This window comes from Ciconia boyciana, chromosome 9 (genome assembly GCF_034638445.1).
Source record: "Ciconia boyciana chromosome 9, ASM3463844v1, whole genome shotgun sequence".
Lineage (NCBI taxonomy): Eukaryota > Metazoa > Chordata > Aves > Ciconiiformes > Ciconiidae > Ciconia > Ciconia boyciana.
Genome location: NC_132942.1, coordinates 32,749,396 through 32,770,894, shown reverse-complemented (window position 1 = coordinate 32,770,894; position 21,499 = coordinate 32,749,396). Strand labels below are relative to the sequence as shown.

The 21,499-nt window shown below is 41.4% G+C and overlaps 1 protein-coding gene across 3 annotated transcripts in view; it reads right to left on the bottom strand.

Annotated features, from left to right (window-relative positions):
- Nucleotides 1-20,283, bottom strand: part of URI1 (URI1 prefoldin like chaperone) — a 43,826-nt gene extending 23,543 nt beyond the window's left edge. The window contains exons 1-4 of one of the 3 annotated variants that reach the window (XM_072871995.1): nucleotides 19,774-20,283; nucleotides 7,008-7,042; nucleotides 2,845-2,923; nucleotides 337-472 (exon numbers count right to left, since the gene is read on the bottom strand). In XM_072871995.1, coding sequence (XP_072728096.1) covers nucleotides 337-472; nucleotides 2,845-2,923; nucleotides 7,008-7,042; nucleotides 19,774-19,845 — 322 coding nt within the window. In that variant the 5' untranslated portion in view covers nucleotides 19,846-20,283. Of the gene's footprint in view, nucleotides 1-336; nucleotides 473-2,844; nucleotides 2,924-4,691; nucleotides 5,269-7,007; nucleotides 7,043-19,231; nucleotides 19,347-19,773 lie in introns of those variants that run through there. The other 2 variants (XM_072871998.1, XM_072871997.1) reach the window with 2 other exon arrangements.
- Nucleotides 20,284-21,499: the final 1,216 nt, after the last annotated feature.

The following is a 21,499-nucleotide window of genomic DNA, read 5'->3' as shown; positions in this document are numbered from 1 at the left end:
TTGGGTTTTTTTACTTCTGTGTATAATAAACAAATGAACAAATCTTGACTGATCTTGTATTCTAACATCTAACATCAAAACCTTAAGTTTGGTAACTTAAGCTGGTGTATCATTAAAAAAAAAGGCTCTGGCTAGATGTTTAAAAAAAATTAGGCATATCCAATAAAATACCAAGTAAAGATGGAAAATAAGGTGCTAAACTGATATTACATCTGAATGAGACTTCTGTTAGCTACCTCACCAAAAAAAAAAAAAAGTGTAGATGCTACTGATTTTATATATTAATACAAAGATACATAATTTTGACTATTAAATTATGTTCAGAAACATACATACGTTTTTTTCTGTGCTCAACCAGAGCAACAGCCTGCTTTGCTGAGCATTTCGAAAACCAGTTGTCCCCAAGCAGAACAGTAACTTCATTGGTGTGGACAAGTTTTCCTGGCATGAAGGCAAGAGGACCAAAAGGTACCTGTCAAAGGCACAGAAGAAACGGCTGAAAATCACTAGTGAAAATAAAACCTAGACAGTCATTCATGTCTTAGTTTTTAAAAGAAAAGTAAAACACTGAGTTAAAGAAATAAAAACTCTACAGCAGTTATTTAATGACTAAACTTGTTTTGTGACATTAAACTATAGCATAGCTGAATGCTCACATGGGAAACAAATTCATTTAATCCCAACATGTAAGCCTTGATAATAAAAATATTATCATTTAGGTGAGCTACCTATTTGTTATACACAGACTACATTCAATTCCTAATAAAAGCAAGTTCAGCTTTGCTAAAGCTTTTAAAATACTTAAATAGGTATGGTCAACTCAAAGATGAGTTGCTTTTCTCCGTATCTGTATTGCTAATAGTAAGTTCCTAGAAACCTCACTGTAAGTTTGTGGGGCTGCTAGCAGGATCGCAGACCGTGCTTAATCTCACTTCGTTTCATCATTCACCAGTATGCAGACCTCAACCTTCGAGCAGCGTGCCACCAAGCAACGCCCATCCTCCAGTGACCCTCCAGGCACACGAACCAATACACAGAACCAGAATACTTCAGACACATTGGTGATAAACACATTTTATAACTTTAAGAGGTGCTTCTTAAAACGTGTAACCCCTGTTTTAACACGTATTACAATGTATGGGACATTATTCTGATGATTTAAGACACCTTCCACAGCCCACACCTTCCAGACGGTGCTTGGGCAAGTCCTATCACTGAGGAGCAGCTTTGGCCACCCTCACTCCTGTCTCCTGCACCTGCATTCTTAGCCTCAGGCCTACTGCCACCTGCCTGGCTGCCTTTGGGCTTCAACTGCAAAGAAATCAGGAGACCAAAATCACATTAAAATGGAGGTAGCAAAAAGCTAAGAACCACATCCATGTCAGGTTTTCTCTTTCTTAGGGTAAAAAGAGATCTGTCTCAGCCAGTTTGTGTCAGTTCCTTCTGCTTTATTCCACTGCTGCCTTCTTCATATCCTCAGGATAGCCACTTGCTTTCTCATCGCGTTTGTGCTGAAGCAGAGCACTTGGCCTGGCGGATCTGCTTCCTTGGAAAGTGGTCTTCCATAGCTTCAGTATCCAGGAGGGTACCAATCACAGAATCATAGAATAGTTTGGGTTGGAAGGGACCTTTACAGGTCATCTAGTCCAGCCTCCCTGCAATGAGCAGGGACATCTTCAACTAGATCAGGTTGCTCAGAGCCCCTTGAATGCTTGAAACAATTCTGCAGCAGGCAGGATCCTGACATCAAGACTATGCAGAATGTGCTTTTCCTGCACATGTACCCTTCCTGACTTGGTTTTCAAGTAGCAGACTGTATCATTTGCCTGTTCACTCTTCCCCCAAAATGATGAAAGCAAAATTGAAAACATATGAAAATATCTGGCTAACAGGATAGGAACTATTTATATACATTTAAAATAGCAGATGTGAGTTGACATTGCTACTTTAACTAAGAATAAGCCCTATCTAGCTTTTTTAAAATAGGGTTTTTTTCTATGCTTTGAAACAGCACAATCTTTTTGCATTACATCATGTGGCCATGCATATACACATGGTGATGGGACTACACACATAAAATCCAGAGCTGAATCATTAGCACAGGACAGGGAAACACTCTCTTTTCCCACATGGTAAGTGTACTCCAACGCCGTATTACTAACAACTCAACTCTATACACTGAGCCAGGCTGCCAAGGAAGAAAGTAGTCAGGCACTTTGTGCTGAAATTAGCCATTCAATTATTTACAGTACAACCTCCCTCCCTTCAAAGATATATCTTGAATTAGACCTGAGAAGGGGGGAGGGAAAAAAGAAAGAGAGAAAAGCCGATTTGGTCAAAATTCTGGTGACCACAAGCCAACAGGGTAAAGTTTACCGAGGGAGCTGTGCAGCTGTTAGGGAAGATTCAAAGCACCAGAAAAGATCACTATGTCAATGTGAAGATCGGTGAAACAAAAATTAGCAGCACCTTTTTATGTAAAAATCAATGTTCTAGGGTTTATTTCCATGAATCAGGAAATACTATGGCCACTTTCTTCTCGACTAAGTACTGTAATTCAGTCATAATTATAGTTTTCTATACAATAGATTTACATATCAAACATGTCAGGTTTTGTGTTACCATTTATGTCATCAGTTCTCAGTTGTCAGTAACATTGTAATTTATAATGGATTTCAAAGAAAAGAGGAAGAAACAAAAGCAAAGGTTTAACTATTATCATAATAAATGTAACATTACTCAGTACTACATGGCAACCTGAATAATACCTCACTGCCAGTGCAGATACCTCAGTTACTAAAAATGTTAGCCCATTTCCTTCTCTGAACTCTACAGCGTACATACCATGATATCGTAGGACAGTTTATCGGGCAACGTACGGAGTCGTTCCTGAAGAGCCTCATAATCGCTCTCCACCTTCTTCCTGTTGACAAATTCAAGTTGATTCAATTTCATATCTAAAGTAAAGAGTCATTGTTTTTCTGCTAGTAGTTCAACAACACACAAAAAATACAGAAAAATAAACTATTTTACTCTTAAACACATATCACAGCTTATTTATAAAAGACTTGGGATGACAAACATAATAGCTAGATTATTTTAGAATAATATGTATGAAAATAGGGACATGATCATTTTAGATTGTGCATGTCCCCTTCTGAATTTGAATTTTTAATGGTGCAAATAACCAGTTCTTTCACTAGGACTTGGCACATCTCACTCCATGTTCAAGTTCAACAGTTATACCACCATCAATATTTAGAAAAATAACTGAAAATCCAGTTTACACTTTGTAAGAGGCAAATTCTTCAAAGTATCAGTTGTAATAAAGGATTCATGACCTTGGTTTGAGCTGACATAAATGGGCAAAAGTTTAATTAATTCTGATTTTCACGTGAACTTTGTGTTCCTACCAAGAGTCAACACTCCTGAAAGATGGCTTGACCACCAGGATTCTGTCGTATCTTCAATCCCTGACAAGGGACAAGGCAGGTGAGGAACATCCCTTCTGCTGCTCCTCTATCCAAAATGTAAGTAAGGCTCATGCTACATGTTACTACTCAAGACAGAAATGGCTTGGTGAACTTAGACAAATTATTCCCATGGTAGACACCTGGCTTTTCAGAGGACTTTGCAAGATACAGCATTTCAACTGCTGCAGGGATTTTCCTTTGTGTGCAAAACACGCAACTACGCTCCCTCTAAAAAAGCCTTCTTTTGTGAAGACATTCTTAAATACTTATATTTGGCTGGAAATAGTCTTTTAATGGACCAGTGCCATTCTGAGGATGGTCAGAAATCAGCTCCTGCATGAAGTAGCTGGCATATAAATGTCAGGTTTGATGATATTGTTTACTTGTACTTCAAAATAGAAAACATATATATGGTAGTAAATTCTGCAATAAAAGGCAACTGAAAGCATGGAGCAGCGCACTTAACAACGCTGACCCAAGATGCAAATTACAGGTTTTCTGAGGATGATTCAGGAAAGCAATCTATAAATGTGCTGAAAAAATGAACGTCATAGTTGATAACACAACTCTCAAAATATTATCATTGATTTTCTTAGATCCATAAGCAGAGTGAAATCTTCTTCAGCATTCATTATGAAAAATTATCTGATACTCCTATGTTTTGACTCATTTGCTTCCACAGTTGAACTTTGCTGTAATCACCCCACTTTATACCTGGAGTACTTCATATTTTAAGTTGCTGAACTGGTCCTGAAAAAAGGAATTTAGGTTTTTATGCCACTTGGACATTAAAACCATATTCCAAATAACTGATTTACAAAAGATGCTTGCTGCTGCTTTTGTTTGACAGCAGACTTCTCCCAGACATTTTACGCCAGTTTCTCTGTCCATTGTCCACATCACAGTGAAAATATAATTCAGTTCCTTCAAAGAGGAAGGACAAACTCATGAATCTTAACAAAATTCACTGAGATGTTTTTTTGGGGGGAAGCAATATAATGACAACTTGGTGTCAACAATAACAATCAATTACCTAATGATATTTACAGAATCCAGCCTTTGCCTCACAGAGATCTGTATTTGAGAAATAGACACTGATGCACTCCAACTACTTGCTGAAAAACAAACACAACCCCCCAGCCGAAGGTCTTGCCCATGTCTCAAATGCAAAGACAAGACTCCGTGGGAAGAGAATGGTATGAAAATCCCCCCACTCACAGCAGGATTAAACGTTCCCATCGTTTCATGGCTGAAAGTCACTCAACATTTCTTCATTAATCTGAAAAGAAGATACTGCCTTTAAGGTCTGACTGCTGCCTGTTACTGAATAATCTGATTAGGGTACAGCAGAAATCACTTGCTACAAAAGCTATTTTGCTTTACAGAGCAAAGTATGTTTCTTTTTTCAGTGGGACTACTGCCCTTTGCTGATCAAACCCACCACGGGAATCTCTAAAAGTGTGGCCACATCCTGAACTGGACCATCGAGATAAAGAAAATTAAAATCAATCCTTTTAATTAATTGGCCTGAAACAGCATTACTTAAGGAAGGAAGCTGACCCCGCTCTTCACCTACAGCTGATGGTCACACGAGCTCTGGGGTGTGCCGGCGCTAAGCTCAGTCCCCATAGGCAATGAAGAACCAAAGTGAACAGGGAGGATGAATACTGGGACTCCAGCTATGAACACGTCCCTAGAAGGGGAAACGCATGTCTAGATGTTTAATCCCATACCAGACCCATTACTGGATTCCAGGCTTTAGAAATATACCTCAAGAAGTGTACTAAAAAATGAGAAAGAAAATAATCTAATGGAAATATATTGAAGCTGAGCATTTTAAAACCCTATTGTTATTCACCCCATTCTATTTAACATTCTTCTGTGTCACTGACTACTTAAAAGGTCTTATATGAACAAATTACTCAGTTGAAACAAGAGCACTCAGCTCTTGCACAATCAAGATCTAAATAAGGGTCCTAAATTTTAAATAATTTTTTATAAAGTAAAGATTGTATGGATGCCGTAGAAACTGCTTTTCTACATCAAAGATACCAGTAAGTTAGTTTTTCCTTTTGTCATTCTGTGCCCAAAACCCCCAAGTTCATGGGGCCATGGCCAGAGTTTGCATAAAAGCAAACACCCGAGCAACTCCTCCTTCCTCAGCCAACCCTCCCACCCCGCTCCACAAACCTCAGCCGTTTTTATAAGAGGAAGTAAGTGTCACAACTTTCCAAACTTCTAAAAATCTGTTAAATTTTAAGGCTTGCTGTCAATTAGTTCATTTCTGAAAAATACCATCTCCTAGTGAAAGAACGTACATGCAGAATTTCACACAGGACCAAACTGGTACGGACACTGCAAAGCTCCTGAGAAAGTACGTGTGCTAGGGATATTCTGCCTGACTTCACCACAGCAGCACCAGTAGGCACTTCAATATTATTTCCCTTATTGAAAATTAATGCAGTCTCTGAATTTTAAACATAAATGAAACATATTAGTTTTAGATGATTTTTGCGAGCCAATAGTCAGAATTTAATATGATGATGTGTATAGATTGCCTTGAATTTTTTCCTCTTATCCAGTGCTTGCAGCCTATGTGCATTTAAACTAAAAACATTTGATACACACTAAATATAAATTATTTGCTTGGAGATCTTTCAGGCATGAAGAAAAAGCCTCTTAAAATAAATTTAAAATATTATATGCTTGATGGTGTATAACCAAAGGTTTAATCTCACCACTAAAGGGGCAGTTGCTGTGATTCTGCAATAACCCTGCAGACAATAATCAAGACAGCTCCTGTTGTTCTCTCAGTAAAATCATGGTAAACACAGCATGGATATATTGTAATTTGATATCTGTAAGATCAACTGTTATATCTCACAGTAACTCATAATATAAGATTTCATTCACCATTAAATGTACATTTTCCTCAGATGCCATACAAAACTATTATTTACTAAGCATGTTTTCTATTAACCATAGATTGCCAACAGAGAAAAAAGTGCCCAGAGATAATTTTTTTACATAACAAACCATTTCTTTCTAAGTATTACAAACTAAGCTTTATCACATACTTTACTGGGGGAAAAAAAACAGGAAAACATTACTTTCATGTTGTTTTAGCACATCTGGGGCGGCGGGGAGCAGAATTTCCCTACTTGCTCCATAGTTAAAAAGAAAACAAGAAGAATAATTAATTCTACCCTGGGAGTACCTTTTCACCAATCAAGCAAATTTAGCATTCATCCCACAAGGTTACTCAGGGAAAAATGACGAATGAGCTGGGTATTTAAAACAGAAGTATAAACACTGACGTTCAGTGTATTTGTGATTTAAAGTAATGATATCAGTGGAAAAGACATACAGTTTAAAGAGAGTACACTGCAATAATTCTGTGCTATGGCTAACTGTAATCCCCAAAACATGCTAGTAGGATTTGGCTATCACTAGAATAAATAGCAGTACTTTACTAAAATATAACCAGGTTACTCATCAGTATTTTAGGCATGTAATCAAACATTTTTCACTTACCAGTGCTGGATTTTTTCTTGGCAGCTAGTGACCACCTGTCATTAAAACAGATAACTACTCATGAAAAAACAAGGCTAAGCACACAGCTGCAATGTCAATGCATCAGAAACTAGAACAGTAGCTTTACAGATTTGGTGGTGTCTCTATATACATTTTTATTTGTCAGTGCAAAGGCATGTGAATGGTAGTTCTTAAGCAGCACACTTTATCACACACTAATGCAGACTGATAACCACAGAAAAAATTACAGCTTCTCAATTCATATTTGGGTACAATACCTGCTCCATAACTATTAGGTGACACACGATATAAGATAAGTAGTAGTTTGTGCAATCTGGAGATCTATTTTCAGTGTTATATGTTTGCAGAGTAAGAAAACAACATAACTTATAACAAGACATCAATGTAACTTCCATACTCATTCATTAGAAAACAAAAACAAATGAACCCCACAGCACCAAAAACATTTTTTCCTTTATCAGTACATCAACAAATGTTTCCGCTGGCCATTTTAATCTGAAAAAGCACAAATTAATTTTGTAGCGTTTAAATACAAGGATATCTGACACCTTTATGGACTGCTGGCTTCCCTTCTGTTCTTTCTGGGTGTCAAAAAAAAAGGAAGTTTTAATCTGAATATTTCACTTATTTCTTTACACCACAGGCTTTCCCAAGAGATCCAAAATAATTTGCAAAATAAAGCACATTGTTAAAATGAAATACTTTTTCTTTTTTAACTGTATTTTTTTAGACTATGTGGATTCAGCAAACAGACAAGATGCTGAAACCTGTGACCTCCTCTGCCATAATTACGTGGAGATTTTGTCTTTCAAAACATATTCTGATCTCTGAATAATGGTTACCAAAAATATAACACAAACAATTTCATTCAATTATATGAAATGCAATGAAGCCATCAGGCAATTAAATATGTCTAGACATCTTCACAATATAAGCACTTTCTAGATTTTTTTTTTTTTTTTTTTTTTTTACAAATTTCGTTTTTCCTATAGCCAAAATAATGCTAACATTTGAAAGCAATTAATGAGAAAATTTGCAGAGAAAACAATAACATACATTCAAGTACCACTGAAATCACTGGAGCAGATAATTCTTTTTTTTTTTCCAAACAACAGAATGAAAGACAATTTTTTTTTAGTTAGCATATGTGCAGCTATTGAAGAACAGATCTCAGACCCTGCACTTTCTACTCATACAGGAGTAAAAAAAAAAGGGACTACTTTGTGAGCTAATAGTTCTTTAAACAGAGTAAAGTACTTAAACGAAAAGGATCAGCTCTACATTTGTGGTTACGCTATTTCATAATCCATCAGGAAATTCAGCCAGGTAACTTGTCCCACGTAAGCCAAGTTTAAATTTATCATTTGCTTTAAACTCCTATAAATCAAATGCCTACCAAATATTTTCCTTCATGTGCAAGCTAACTATTTTTAAGGTTAAGAATAAATGTACGGACTTCTGTACGACATCAACTCAGAAATCTAATTCATACTATTCATATTAAGCCCATTTTAAGAGTAAAGTTTCTGTAAAAGGTATAAATCAGAGAGCGCAGCCACATTTGGCAACAATGCTAACACACAATGGAGACCACCACTAACAAGTAGAAGAATCAGAGCCTATCCTATCAACATCCTTCATTCTTTCAGATTTGGTAGTGATTGTGAAGTGCACAACATAATTAAGCATACAAAAATGTTTATGAAATCCTTTAAGAAAGTTCCAGTTTAATTGCCCCATTACAGATGAAGATGGAAAAGGCAGGAAGCTTTCCATTCCCAATACATGACTTTCCACGCATGAAGTGAGTTAAAAGCACAAAAAGAAAAGCCCTGCAAACCATAAGAGCAGCATGTTCATTAACCTCTACATGATAATCCTTTTGTAGCTGCATATTAACTAGTTACATATTCATAATCATTTACATTATTTAGAGGACCTTCTATGAAAATTTCCAGGCTATATCCATTAGCTACAATGTTAAAGGTTACAGACGACAGTCTACTTAATGTTTCCAGGAAGCCTTTTTAATTAGTAAATATGTAAATTGGGCACATATGATTTTTATGTTTTTAAAAAATAGTCCATCAGTAAAACAGTATAGGGGCATATGCTGTTTCCATAGCTCTTCCTTTATCCCCTTTAAAAAAAAAGAAAAATCAATAACACCAATCAATTTTAATTTAATTCTTCTTCTTTGATATAATCTCTCTTGAAGGGATACTAAAGGGTGGAACCAACAACAAACCTTTTCGTTTCAGTGGCCAGCATAAAATGAGACCTTTTACAGAAGTGCTAAATTATACCACCTTAAAAATATTTCCGGCTGCACTTCTGGAACTGAACTCTATTAAAAAATAGAGAGAACAAATATTGAAAAACAGATGGAGATCAATTATGCGTATGTCCTTTATTAGGTCAGTCACACTGTTTGGATAACAACTGGTTTTATCACAGCAAAGAAACAAATAGATAAATATATAAACAAATCTTTGATTCTTTGCCTTTAATCAAACATGGGAAAATCATTAGTCTATCTTCCACACATAATTTATGTCTAGAGTTACAATTAAAGAATGAAAATTCCTTTCAGGGTAAATAAAATAAATTACCTGTTTGTTTGTTCATTTGAGTTCAATTTGTCTGGACGCCTAGTGCCACCAACTATGCATTACTTTTAAGACATCGTAGTGGAATTGGTATCAATAAACTCTGAATTGTCCCCTTTTAGGCATAAAAATGTATGAGTTTGTGAATGCATGCGGTTATCAATGGCTTATCTGCATACTAAAATATTTATTAAACTACTCTTGCAGCAAACTTAACGTTACCTAATCATGGGTCTGGTTATTAAAACAGGATCCACTGTCGGAAAACACATTCCGTAGTCTTAAAAGAAAACAAATGGGAAAATATCTTGTTTCCTTCCTTTCCTCCAACAGCAACTTGTTAAAATTTAGTGCTTCTCAAGCCCCTGACTGAACAGAGCCATACCTGGGAGCTCCACAAGCGGCCACGCGGGACAGCCCTGGGAGAGCACATCTCTGTGTGCCTTGTAACCCAAAGTGTAACTCCTTCTGGATTAAAAGCCAAACTGTTAAAGCAGGAGATTACATCTTGGTTCTCTATCATTACTACCAGATTGAGATTATTTGCTGCTATTTTGCAAGACTAAATTGCTGCTTTCAGGGAATGTCTTGTTTCCAGGTTTCACAAGCAGAGTCACAGCAGAGCTGAAGGATCAGCTTTAGACCTGTGATCGCTTCCCAGGCGTCCCCCACTTCCATCGTGCCAATCTGAACACAGAGCAGCTTGCAGGCTAGTGACTCCAAATCACCCCCAAACAACTCGTATCATACAGCCAAACACTTTGTTAGCTGTCTGAAGGCAGAAAATTCTTTTTATCTTCAACACTTTCTCTCTTTCCAGTCTATCTATTTATATTACACCTTCTCTGGGATCTTCCATCTGAAGAGCTCAAAAACTTTTCCATGAATTAAAGCGTACAGCATTTTGGAAAAGCACTGCACTGATTTTACAGGCTGAGTAACTTAACCACTAACGCTGGTCAGGAACAGGGCTAGAAACAGGAGCCAGATCTCCTAACTCAGCAGCCAGGCACTACAATCACTTGCAATGTTTCCCGGGGTATGAGGACAGGTGAGAAGGATGCTGTAGCACAAAGCTGATTCTTACCTGTACGTGCCCATGGGTCTCTAACCTGTTCCCCATTACCCCACCTTCCCCCAGCAGGTCCTCACCCTCACATACAAGGGCACCTCTTTCTTCCACCTTGTTTTTCTTTACCTGTTGCTTCTGCATGTGCTCCCATTACTAACAGCTGAACGTAATTCTCTGTGGTGCTTCTGATTATCATCAGCAATGCACAAATAGTTCTGCTCTCCTCTCCAGCGCAAGACTATTTTGTTTTATTTAGGTAGTTCTCCAAGGTGGAGTGTATGCATGTGAGTGTCTCTACTAAGCGGCTAGGCACTGCCTACAAAGGTGATGGTTTTAGCACACTGAGGGTAACTCTTCTCTCATCTGTTCTGAACAGCAGTAAGGCAAGCTGCCAAGTCAGAATTTTATTTATGTCTCAGCTCATGAAAAATTATAAGCAACAGAGCTGGTACTGGTATCATCTGTAGACAGTTTTGGGTACCAATGCCAAACCTGCTATATCCAAGTCACACAGTTATGTTCAAGTCTAAAGAACTAGAAACTGGTATCTTTAAGATGAAAGTTCAATGAAAATGATGAAAATAAAAATGCCCCATCAGATTAGGAAGAGTTCCTAAACGAATGAGAGACTATTTCCACGCTTGGGTGTATAAACACGGTATAAAGCTGGAAATACGCAGCACGGCACAAAGCAAAGTTTATCTTTAAACAAATTGCAGGTTAGGCATCTAAGAAGCCAAGCAAATGTGTGCTGTTTCTACATGCATACTTGTATATTTTGCTTCAAAACTGCGGCTCGCAATCTGGCTGGTCTTCTGAAATTAGAAGCTAGAGACACAGATCTAATCCCAGCTCTGATTCTCTTTCTTCTATATGGCCTTGAGCAAATCACGACCTCTCAGTCTACATTTCTTCATCTGCAAAATGGGGATAATAGTATTAACCTACCCACCTCAGAGTGTTTAATGATGATTAATTAATGTGAGAAAAGCACTCTAAAGACGTAAGAGCACTATATAAGTGATAAAGCATTATTTACCACTTGAAAAGTAATCTGAATAAAATCAGATATGCAAGTAATTTGTTTACTTGTAGCAATAATATAATTTGTGACTATTTAATCTTGAATTAGTCTCACTTTAAACATCCCTTTCAATCACATTTCCAGTCACTTAGGGAAAATGACAGTATGGAATACTTTTTGTGGAAGCAGCGCAAGTAATGAGGTGGTAATTAAAGTAAGGGTCTAATAAAGTCGAAAACCAATGACTTGCCTTCAGGACACTGTCCCTGCCATTTGGGACTGCGTAAAGCTCTCAGTCTCGACCTTGGTTCTGTTGTTCAGAACCTTCCACGAACTACAGTGGAAGCGTATGCTGGTTTTCTGAAATGCAGATCCATGTTTGCAAGGCTCATGATAAATCCAAGATAATTTCCACTACTGACCTAATTCAGATGACTCCAACTCTGCACAGTTTTAACTGCTTAACCTTGTGCATTCAAGTATTTACTGCAGTTGATACATGCACACGAGCTGCCTTCATCTGCAAATGTTTGCAGTATCAAGACCCATTCTGCCATGCAACTCATGCATGAGATTTCTCTGTCACACCCCCAAACCCTAGAAGTTTACTGATGAAATAACCAGTTCACAATACGACTTTACATTACAGAAGAACACTAACGGGTGGTCAAATATTTAACCATCTCTTGGTAACAAGGATGTAACAAGCCACACGCAAAATAAACATTTAAAATGAATTTTCATTTTTCCCTCTAGGAAACTACACAGTACTTGCCTAAAACACAGCAATCACTGATGGAGAAAGACAGAATTAACATTTGCACAATTGTTTTTCCTAAAGCCCCATTTTCAATCAAAAAATGAAATAAAACTATTAAAAGTTCTTCAGTCTGTTGGCACACTGTATGATCTAATGGAAAAGGAAGAAGGCATTTCTCAGCTCTCATTTTCATTTATTAAATCATATTACTCAAAAACACTACATTTCAACAAATTATTAACATAAATCCCCCTTTGGGTGGAAACTTCTGCCTTTTGAAGAAATGTGTTTGGGAAGAATACTGCAGAAAAAGAGAGACTGAAAAAAATTTGAATCATGGCAAACATTTCTTTCTAAAGGAAAAAGCCTTATTTAAAAATATAACCACAATTTTTACCTTTCTCCACAAGAAAACAAGTGAAGATCTACTATTTTTGTATTAATTGTGCACACACAACTGGGTCTCTCAGCTTTGCAGAAAAAGTAGTGCATAACTATTATTTATCAATAAATAAAAACTAAGTTCTGATGTCCTGGTTTTGGCTGGAATAGAGTTAATTTCCTTCCTACCAGCTGCTATAGTGCTGTGTTTTGGATTTAGTAGGAGAATAATGTTGACAGCACACTGATGTTTTAGTTGTTGCTAAGTAATGTTTACACTGGTCAAGGACTTTTCAGCTTCCCATGCTCTGCCAGGTGCAGAAGAAGCTGGGAGGGGGCACAGCCAGGACAGCTGACCCCAACTGCCCAAAGGGCTATTCCAGACCATATGGTGTCATGTCCAGTATATGAACTGGGGGAGCTGGCTGGGGAGCCGTAATTGCTGCTCGGGGACGGGCTGGGCATCAGTTGGCGGGTGGTAAGCAGTTGCATCACTTAGGTTTTTTTGGTTTTTTCCCTAGGTTTTGTTCCTCTCTCTCTCACAGTTTTCCTTTTCATTACAATTTATCATTATTATTATTATTTATTTTATTTCAATTATTAAACTGTTCTTATCTCAGCCCATGAGTTTTCTTACTTTTGCTCTTCAGGTTCTCTCCCCCAGCCCACAGGGTGGGGTGGGGGGGAGGGAGGGTGAGCGAGCGGCTGTGTGGTGCTTAGTTGCAGACTGAAGCTAAACCATGACATCTGACCAAAATGATTTGGGGGGCTTAAAAATTCTACTGGAAACATCTAAGAATTATAAAGCAGACAGAAAATGCCTCATCTCTTCTTTGCCAGCTGGGAAATTCTGCCCTCTCAAGACTATTTTACCTTGTGACCACTGCTGCTGTTATAGGTCACGTAGACAAACAACCTACAGCTACCCTGCAGTAACTGCACACGCACACGTAAGCGTGGCAGCCCGCTCCCCTCTGACAGCCAGGCAGGCACTGTCAGCTCACATGAGCCAGCACCCTTCTTCCTCGCTTCCAACCACGAGTTCCCAACACCTTTATGCCGTTTTGCTGTTTGCCAGTCCCCTTTGGGAGTCATTTCAACTCACAAACCCAGCAAAAATCCCAACGGCAGCAGGACGTGTCTCCCTAAGTGAGTGAGTTTAATTAGCTCTGAACCAAGTGAACTGGTGCAAACGAGGAACAAACTGGAGTAAGGTCTCTTCTTTCCCTGGTAGCAAGTCAGTATCCATCTCATGTAACCTCACCTTGAGACAGAGCTAAGGAACTTGTAACTTAGTATTTTAGCTTACTTCGGGTAAACATATTCATGTGGCTATACCATATCCGAGCTAGCTCACGTACCAAGACAGCAGCAGACAACATAAGCATAGAATTCCCATGATCTAACTTACCAAACATCTCAAGCAGGTTTTGCAAGTTTTCATGCTGTCTATGGCACAACAACTACGCTGCAAGCAATACCTGAGTTAACTAGCTTAAAATTGACATGATCCATGGCACCTGCCTCACAGACATACCTTCAGGCTGTGGTTCAACGTTCAGCCACAGTCCTGAGTAAACTAGTCATCAACCCCTCCCTGTCTCCAGCTACCCAGTTCCACCATCTTATCCTTCCAGCCCCAACACAATCTGCTGGCAGACATTTCTGATGCTGCACAATCAACCACGTTAGAGAACCACACTGGCTGAAAAATAATCCAGGAAGAAAAAAGAAGCAAAAAGTAAACAACAAAGTTTGGTTTTAAGCCAGATCCCAGCCCAGGTCACTGAGCAGTGTCACAAATGTGCCCACCTAACATTGCTCAAAGGCAGAAGCAAGCAGTCACAATAAAACCTAAGATTAAAAAGTTGTTCACCAAATTAAAGTCATCTCCTTCCTGGATAACTCGCATGATCATTAATGAAATTTTTGAACAAGCAACTGAGACAGTTGCACACAACTGCTCTCACTTGGTATGAGCACGGCCACAGCCCAAAGGGCCAGTCCAGTTTCACCCATCGCTGGCTCTGCATTTCCCCTGCCACATTCGTGCTGGCATTTGACACGACTATTTTGGCACATGTTACTGGATTCCTCTTACCCCATGGCAGTCTGATCACAAATGCTGGTACAAAAGCGGCGGACAGATTCACCCTTTCTATGGCAGTCAGCTAATCACTCGGCTTACACTAACAGTGAAACCGCAGCCTATGCTAACAGACAAGAGGGACCGCAAAACCAGCAACTGCACAGTGCAGCCCCATGTCCTAATGCCCCACTACAAAAAAATTAAGTCTCAGTGCAGCTGCTGCTCTGAGGGCCTCAAGATGGCAAGCTCCGAGCCAGCATATCCATCTGCAAGTCTGGAACTTCAAATTAAAACAAAATACAAGTTCATGGCCTCAAAGGAGCAAATAAATACATTACGCAAGGGGTACCTGAGTCAATCTGAGAAGACAGATTAGAAGCATAACTTCTGGAATGGAGACCTGCAAAGATGCTAGAGATACTAAAGATGATTCCCAAACAGTAGTCTGGTCACTGCATGTACTCACAGAATCTGTAGACGTCTATAGTAGCAGCACAATTCAGTAACATTTAAATTTTGTGGATATAATCTCATCTACACATTTTAGTTACTGATGAGGCAGGACATATACAGACTTGCCCACTCCAGAATAAAGGCAACACTCTTTCAACTCTTTTGTGAATTGATTTTAATTACAATTAAAAAAACATTAATTTATTTCACAATTCTTGACACTATATAAACTAGTGAGTATTTAATTCATACTAATAAGAACATAGACAAATATTCACTACAAAAAGCAAAAGTAATCATCAGTTAATATCGGAGGAACAGTAAGTATTACATTGAAAGCTTGCAGATAATGACTGAGGGCTAATTCAAGCCCTTTTTACTTGAAAGCAGCGCATGAGAAAACATTACTGGAACACACTATTACAAAAAAGCACTGGACAGGGTGGAGTGGATGCCATCACAGGTTTCTGAAGAGGTACTTGTCCAGGTACCTTTTAAAAAGGAATATGGCAAATGAAGCTTCAGACAGGTCCTTTTTAAAAGGAGCATGCCAAACCAAGCTTCGGATGCTATGTTAACCTTTCTCAAACAGTTATTGTGCAAAATGAAGTCCTACTGCACTGGTGTCTCGTACCCAGGCTTTCTCTAGATTCTGTTAACTTGGATGCAGGCTGGAAAAAGTGCAATACCCTGGGAGACACTGCACTGGAAAGCACACTGAATCTCATCTGCTGAGTCTGCAAGCAAGCAGTTCCGGATTTCCAGTGGCTCCTGCAGCAGCGTGAAGTGTACAAGACCCTACTCAGTCTCGCTGCTCTTTTTCAGACTGCAGAAACAGCTTTAAAACTGCCAAGTTGCTGATTTCATAGCAGATACTACTTGAAAAAGACTTAGAAACAGACAGCCCCAGAAGTAATTCATATAGGAAGAAGAAAAACAATTTAAAAGTATGTAAGTTTATGATTCTGTGATTTGTTTCCCTATAACCCACCTACAAGTTGTTCAACTGTGAAAAAACCTGCAAGTACCCAGGATCTTGAAAACAATTTGGAAATTACAGAGCATACAGCTCCACCATTTAAATTCATAAAAATTAAGAATGTCATAACAGACAGTGGCCAATGAGTTACGGTAAAAGCTGCACTAAACCTAGTTGTGCTTTGTTGTCATGATGAGTGACAGGAGAGTCACATCCTTGTCCTAATTTTCCTAAAAGAAAAATAAAAAAATGTGTCTGTCAGTGTAATAAAAAAAAAAATTAAAAAAAAATCATATTGCCAGCTAACACTGGAATCCTTTAGATTCTCCATGCCTATGTTTGCACTCTACAAGTGTCTCTTGGGTCTAATTGGTGCTGTAACGTCTCCCATTACGCGTATCTTCATTGCATTGCTCAGAAACTATAGAACATATCAGCCCACTGTAAATTCACTGTCTACACAAGTCTTACCAAATCACACAGATCCGACTCGTCAACTTCCTATCAGTTAGTAATCCCAACCCATTTGATTGTAGGAATAAATGTATGTCAAATATTATGTTTAAAGGCAGGCTCTATAGCATGAGAATCCACCTATTTAAATATTCATTTTATAATTCCTGTACTAACTTGCAATAGATTTAACGCAGTATTTTCAGCTAACATATATTGCTTTTGCAAGTAATCCATGATACATACATTATATTCTTCTTACAGAAATATTCAAAACTTTACGCAGGCACTGTGCTTCCAATGATGGTCTTTATCATGAAAATTACTAGATATTCTTCTATAATTTATCCCCAAGATACACATTCTAAGTCATGTTTTTATACAAAGTGCCTTTCGTGGGAGCACTGAAAATTGCTTTTAACAGTTTGGTCTTACTATCACTACAAATTAACAAGATGAAATCTGTCCAACAGGCAAGCAGTCCTAAACAAGAATTAAAATTACTTTTCACCAGGGGTCTAAACCTGGAAGTTGCAGCCTCAATCAGATTAAAGATAGAAAGTCATGAACATCCTGTTCTTTTAATATTTTTAAACAGGAAGGAAGCCTCAGTTCACGTGTTCTCCAGGGTAGCTCTTTAGCACTTAAAAGCTCAGACTTGTAGCTGAACCAGGGTTGTACAATGGCCTAGGTGTTAAAATAATCAACCGTGAATCAAATATTATCTTTAATTCTGCAGATAGATAACGCTGTATTTCACTATTACACTAACGGTTGCCTTCAGACTAATGGGAATAAATAGGTTGCTTTATACTTAATCAAGTGTCACTGGGACAGCACAACATCACAGTAACTAAAAGAAATATATGTGCCTGCTTAAATGCCAGTATATATATAGTGCTGGCTAAATAACTTTACTATTTGTTATGAAGCTCATACTACAATTACTAGTTTACCAAAGCACTGGATAACTAATTCTCCCTCATCTTTGTGCCAAGACCAAAACATGAGCCTTCAACTTCAGTAATTTTGTGAGAAAAGTATGAATCTCTGAAAAGAGGCAGCTGAAATGAAAAGACCTCCTCCATCTTAAAATACAATATTTTCGTAACTGAAAATACTGTTGTAATCCAATTATATATATTCATTGCATAGAGGGAAAGTCTACTATATCTTCATCATGACACTCCATTGTAACCAAGATATGTAGTTCTTTAGTATAATTTCATATTGAAGCTGAAGCATACAATTTTTTTTAGTCAATTTGCAGAAATTATGTAAAGTTTCCCTATGATAAAATATGATTTTGGTACATCAGCCTAACAGAGGCTTAATTAATGGTCTCCTGGGCCTCTTTTCCACTGGAGCAGATCTGTTTAAGAAGAATCTTAAACTTGCTTACAGAGGGGTCTCACCATGAACTGGGAATAATTTTATGTAGTTACGACAGACATCCGCTTACACAGCAGACTGATTACTATCACCAATTATCGGCATAATGGGTTACTCTTCGTGCAGAACGGACGACGCAGAGTATTCCAGCAGATCCTCTTACTGTTCATCCACATTAATGGTCAGTTGGTTACACAGATCTTTTACTAACGATCTAGTGTGCTATTCAAAAGTAGACACATTTTTGCACACAGTATTCCAGACAAGGCACATTTTTTACACCATGTACGTGTTATTTAGTTTTCTTACTCTTAACTAAACCCGCATGTGACAAAGCAATACACACTGAAGATAAAGTCCTCCGTCATAACTGAGGACCTCTAATGTGCATCTTAGAAGCAGCTTTAAAAGATTGTTATCATATGAGAAAAATGAGCAGAAAAACTGAAAGGCGTGCAGATCTGGGGAAATCTGGCACTGGGAAATTACTGGCACAAGTAATACACTGAACATGACCACGAGTTCCACAGTGACTCCTGCACCCACACAGAGCTCACTGCAAGGCTCGGCCCTACGAGCCCAAAATCGCACTCGTTCAATTAGCAGGGCCCACTCGCCTTAGATCATGAGTGTAATCTGCAGGAAAAGGTCTCGCTGAGTTTTGTACTATGGCCACATGTGGAACGAACCTCCATATTCTCAGGAATCATTTCTGCAGTGGAGTTTGGCTCTTTCAAGCCCATTTCAAAAGTAATCGATGTCTTTTAAGGCAAGTCACGAGCAATTAATTTTTGATAGACCCGCTCTTCCAGTCGGCCCATGAGATGACACAGTTCAGAGACACCCGCTGGGCCTTGCACGGGGCCTCCCTGCAGGACCGTGTTTTAGAGAGGTGTGCGACTGGCCCTGCGACTGGAGGAACCACAGAGAAGCGGAAAGGGGCTGGAAAGCACACGTTTAAGAGAGCTGCGTATGCACGCTTTACGCTTACGTTAACTGTAACGGTCTCCAAGGCGTGTTAGGGCAAGTACTCCGACAGCAGAGCGCAGGGTGTGCGCGGGCAGGCCCGGAGCCTCCCCAGCGATCTCCCAGGCTGTCACTCCTGCTAGCTCCCGGCCAGCGGCCTCGCGTGTCTCGTTTTAAAGGGCATTTCGGCAACACCGCCGCTGCCAGCGCCGCTCCACGCCCCGCCCGTGCCCGGCCCCGCGCCCCCCCCGGCGCCCTTTCTCCCCGTGGAGGCGGTATCGCAGCGGGCTGGCGGGGGAGCGCCGGCCCGGCACGGCCCGGTCCCGGGGGTGCTCCGGGTCACCCCGCCGCGGCCCGCCTCAACCGCCACCCGTGACGTCAGAGCCGTCACGTGCCCGCCCGCCGCACGCAGGCCCCGGCGCGTGCCGCCGGGGGGCCGCCACGCCGGGGGGGCTCCCCGCCCCCACCCCCGCCCGGCCCGGCCCGGCCCGGCCCCCGCCGCCCCGAGCCCCCCGGCCGCGCCCCCCTCCTCACGCTGCGGCCCGGCCCGGCGGCCGCGGCCTTTACCTTTTCGTGCTCCTGGCGGAGGCGGCCCACCAGCGCGGGGCTGAGCGGCGAGGCGCCGCCGGGGGCCTCCATGCCCGCTGGGCCGGGCCGGGCCGGCAGTCTCTGAGGGAGCCGCTCCGCGGCGTGGAGGGGGCGGCGAGGGGGAGAGGCGGCCGGGCCGGGCCGGGCCGATCTCAGCAGGGCGAATGAGTCCTATAGAAGTGTTTGTGCAGGGCGAAGCGCCGGCTCCAGAGCCGCATCCACGCGGGGGCCGCCGCCGCTTGGGCCCGGGGCGCCGCTGCCGGGGGAAGCATCTCACACTCGCATTCTGGGCCGCGCCGCCGCCTGGGCCCGGCTCCCGCTGCGCCGGCGGGCCGGGAGAGCGCCGGCAGCTCGGTGCCGGCCGCCGCCTGCCGCCGCCTGCCTGCTGCACTCTGGGTAGCCAGCCAGCCAGCCAGCCCGCCAGGCGGCCCGCCGCGCCCGCGGGAGGCACCCGGCTGCGAGCCGCGAGAGGCGGGCGCTCCCCACCCCCTGCCCGGCCCGGCGCCGCTGCCGCCGGCCCCCCCCCCCTGCCGCCGCGGCGGGCTCTGGGCGGGGGGCACGGCCGCTGCCTCCCGGGCCCCGCGACGGGGTCGGGCGGCCCCCCGGGGGCGGTCGGCGGCCTCCCCTGGGGCACGGCCCGGGCCTCAGCCCGCCGCCCGCGCGGGGACCCGGGCTCGGCGCCGCTCCGGCCTGGCGGCGCTCGGCCTCTCCGGTGCCTGCGGCCCGGGCGCCCTCGGTCCTGCGCTTGTGCGGAGCGCAGGCCCAGGGCGCGTAGGCCTCGGTTCAGCAAGCCGAACCGTCGTCTGTGGAGTGTTTGGATCGGCCTACAGCAATCCTAGATGTGCGTAAACACAGAGCGGCATGGCTCTTATAGCAGGGAGGTGATGTCACAATCAGTGATCTGAGAATGCCTGCTCGGTAGAGTTTACATTGTCAGGACGTCTGACAGTGAATAAACAGTACGTTGCTGTGACCTGAAGGACTGCAAAGTATCTTTGGAGTCACTGAAATCGCTTAGAGCAGCACTCGGACTTGCCTGCGTGGAAAAGTTACCGCATGGGAAGCGAGTGGCAGACAGCCACTCTTGGACTACCACAGAGTAATTTACGTGCAGTAAATTCATTAGCTAATTTCGTGAATGGCATTAGACACGTCCAAAGTAACATGTTGGTAATGGAATGGAGCCATACTTCAACGGCATGCCAGATCACAGCACAGCTGAATACCTGAGTAACTTCACATGCTGCTGGATTGGCTGCTGCAATTCTAGCAGGTGTATTTTAAGTTCTACACACTAAACACCACGTAGGTGGGTTCGGTTATAGATAGACCTTGTGTTGACTGCTGCACCTTTCCCTTGAGCGAGGAGGCGTTTGTGAACACCCAGCATATGTATTTGCCAGCGGAGTAGAGGGGCTTATATTGTCTTCCCCACAGGCACTGGCAGGCGTGTCATAAGATGGAGGTACAAAGGTGCACCTTCCCTATGTTTAGGTCAGGGGTTTCCTTCTCCCGCAAAAGAAACGACGCTTCCTTTCCATGAGCAGAACTAACCCTGTATACACCACAAAACAACTGTTTATGTTATATACATCCCGTAGTATGTGCTGTGCACTTTTCTAAATCCAGGTTCCCATCCCCCTTAAAGAGCTTGTTAAAGCTCTACAGATGAGGAATTTAGAAACAATTTTCAAAGCATGGTTAC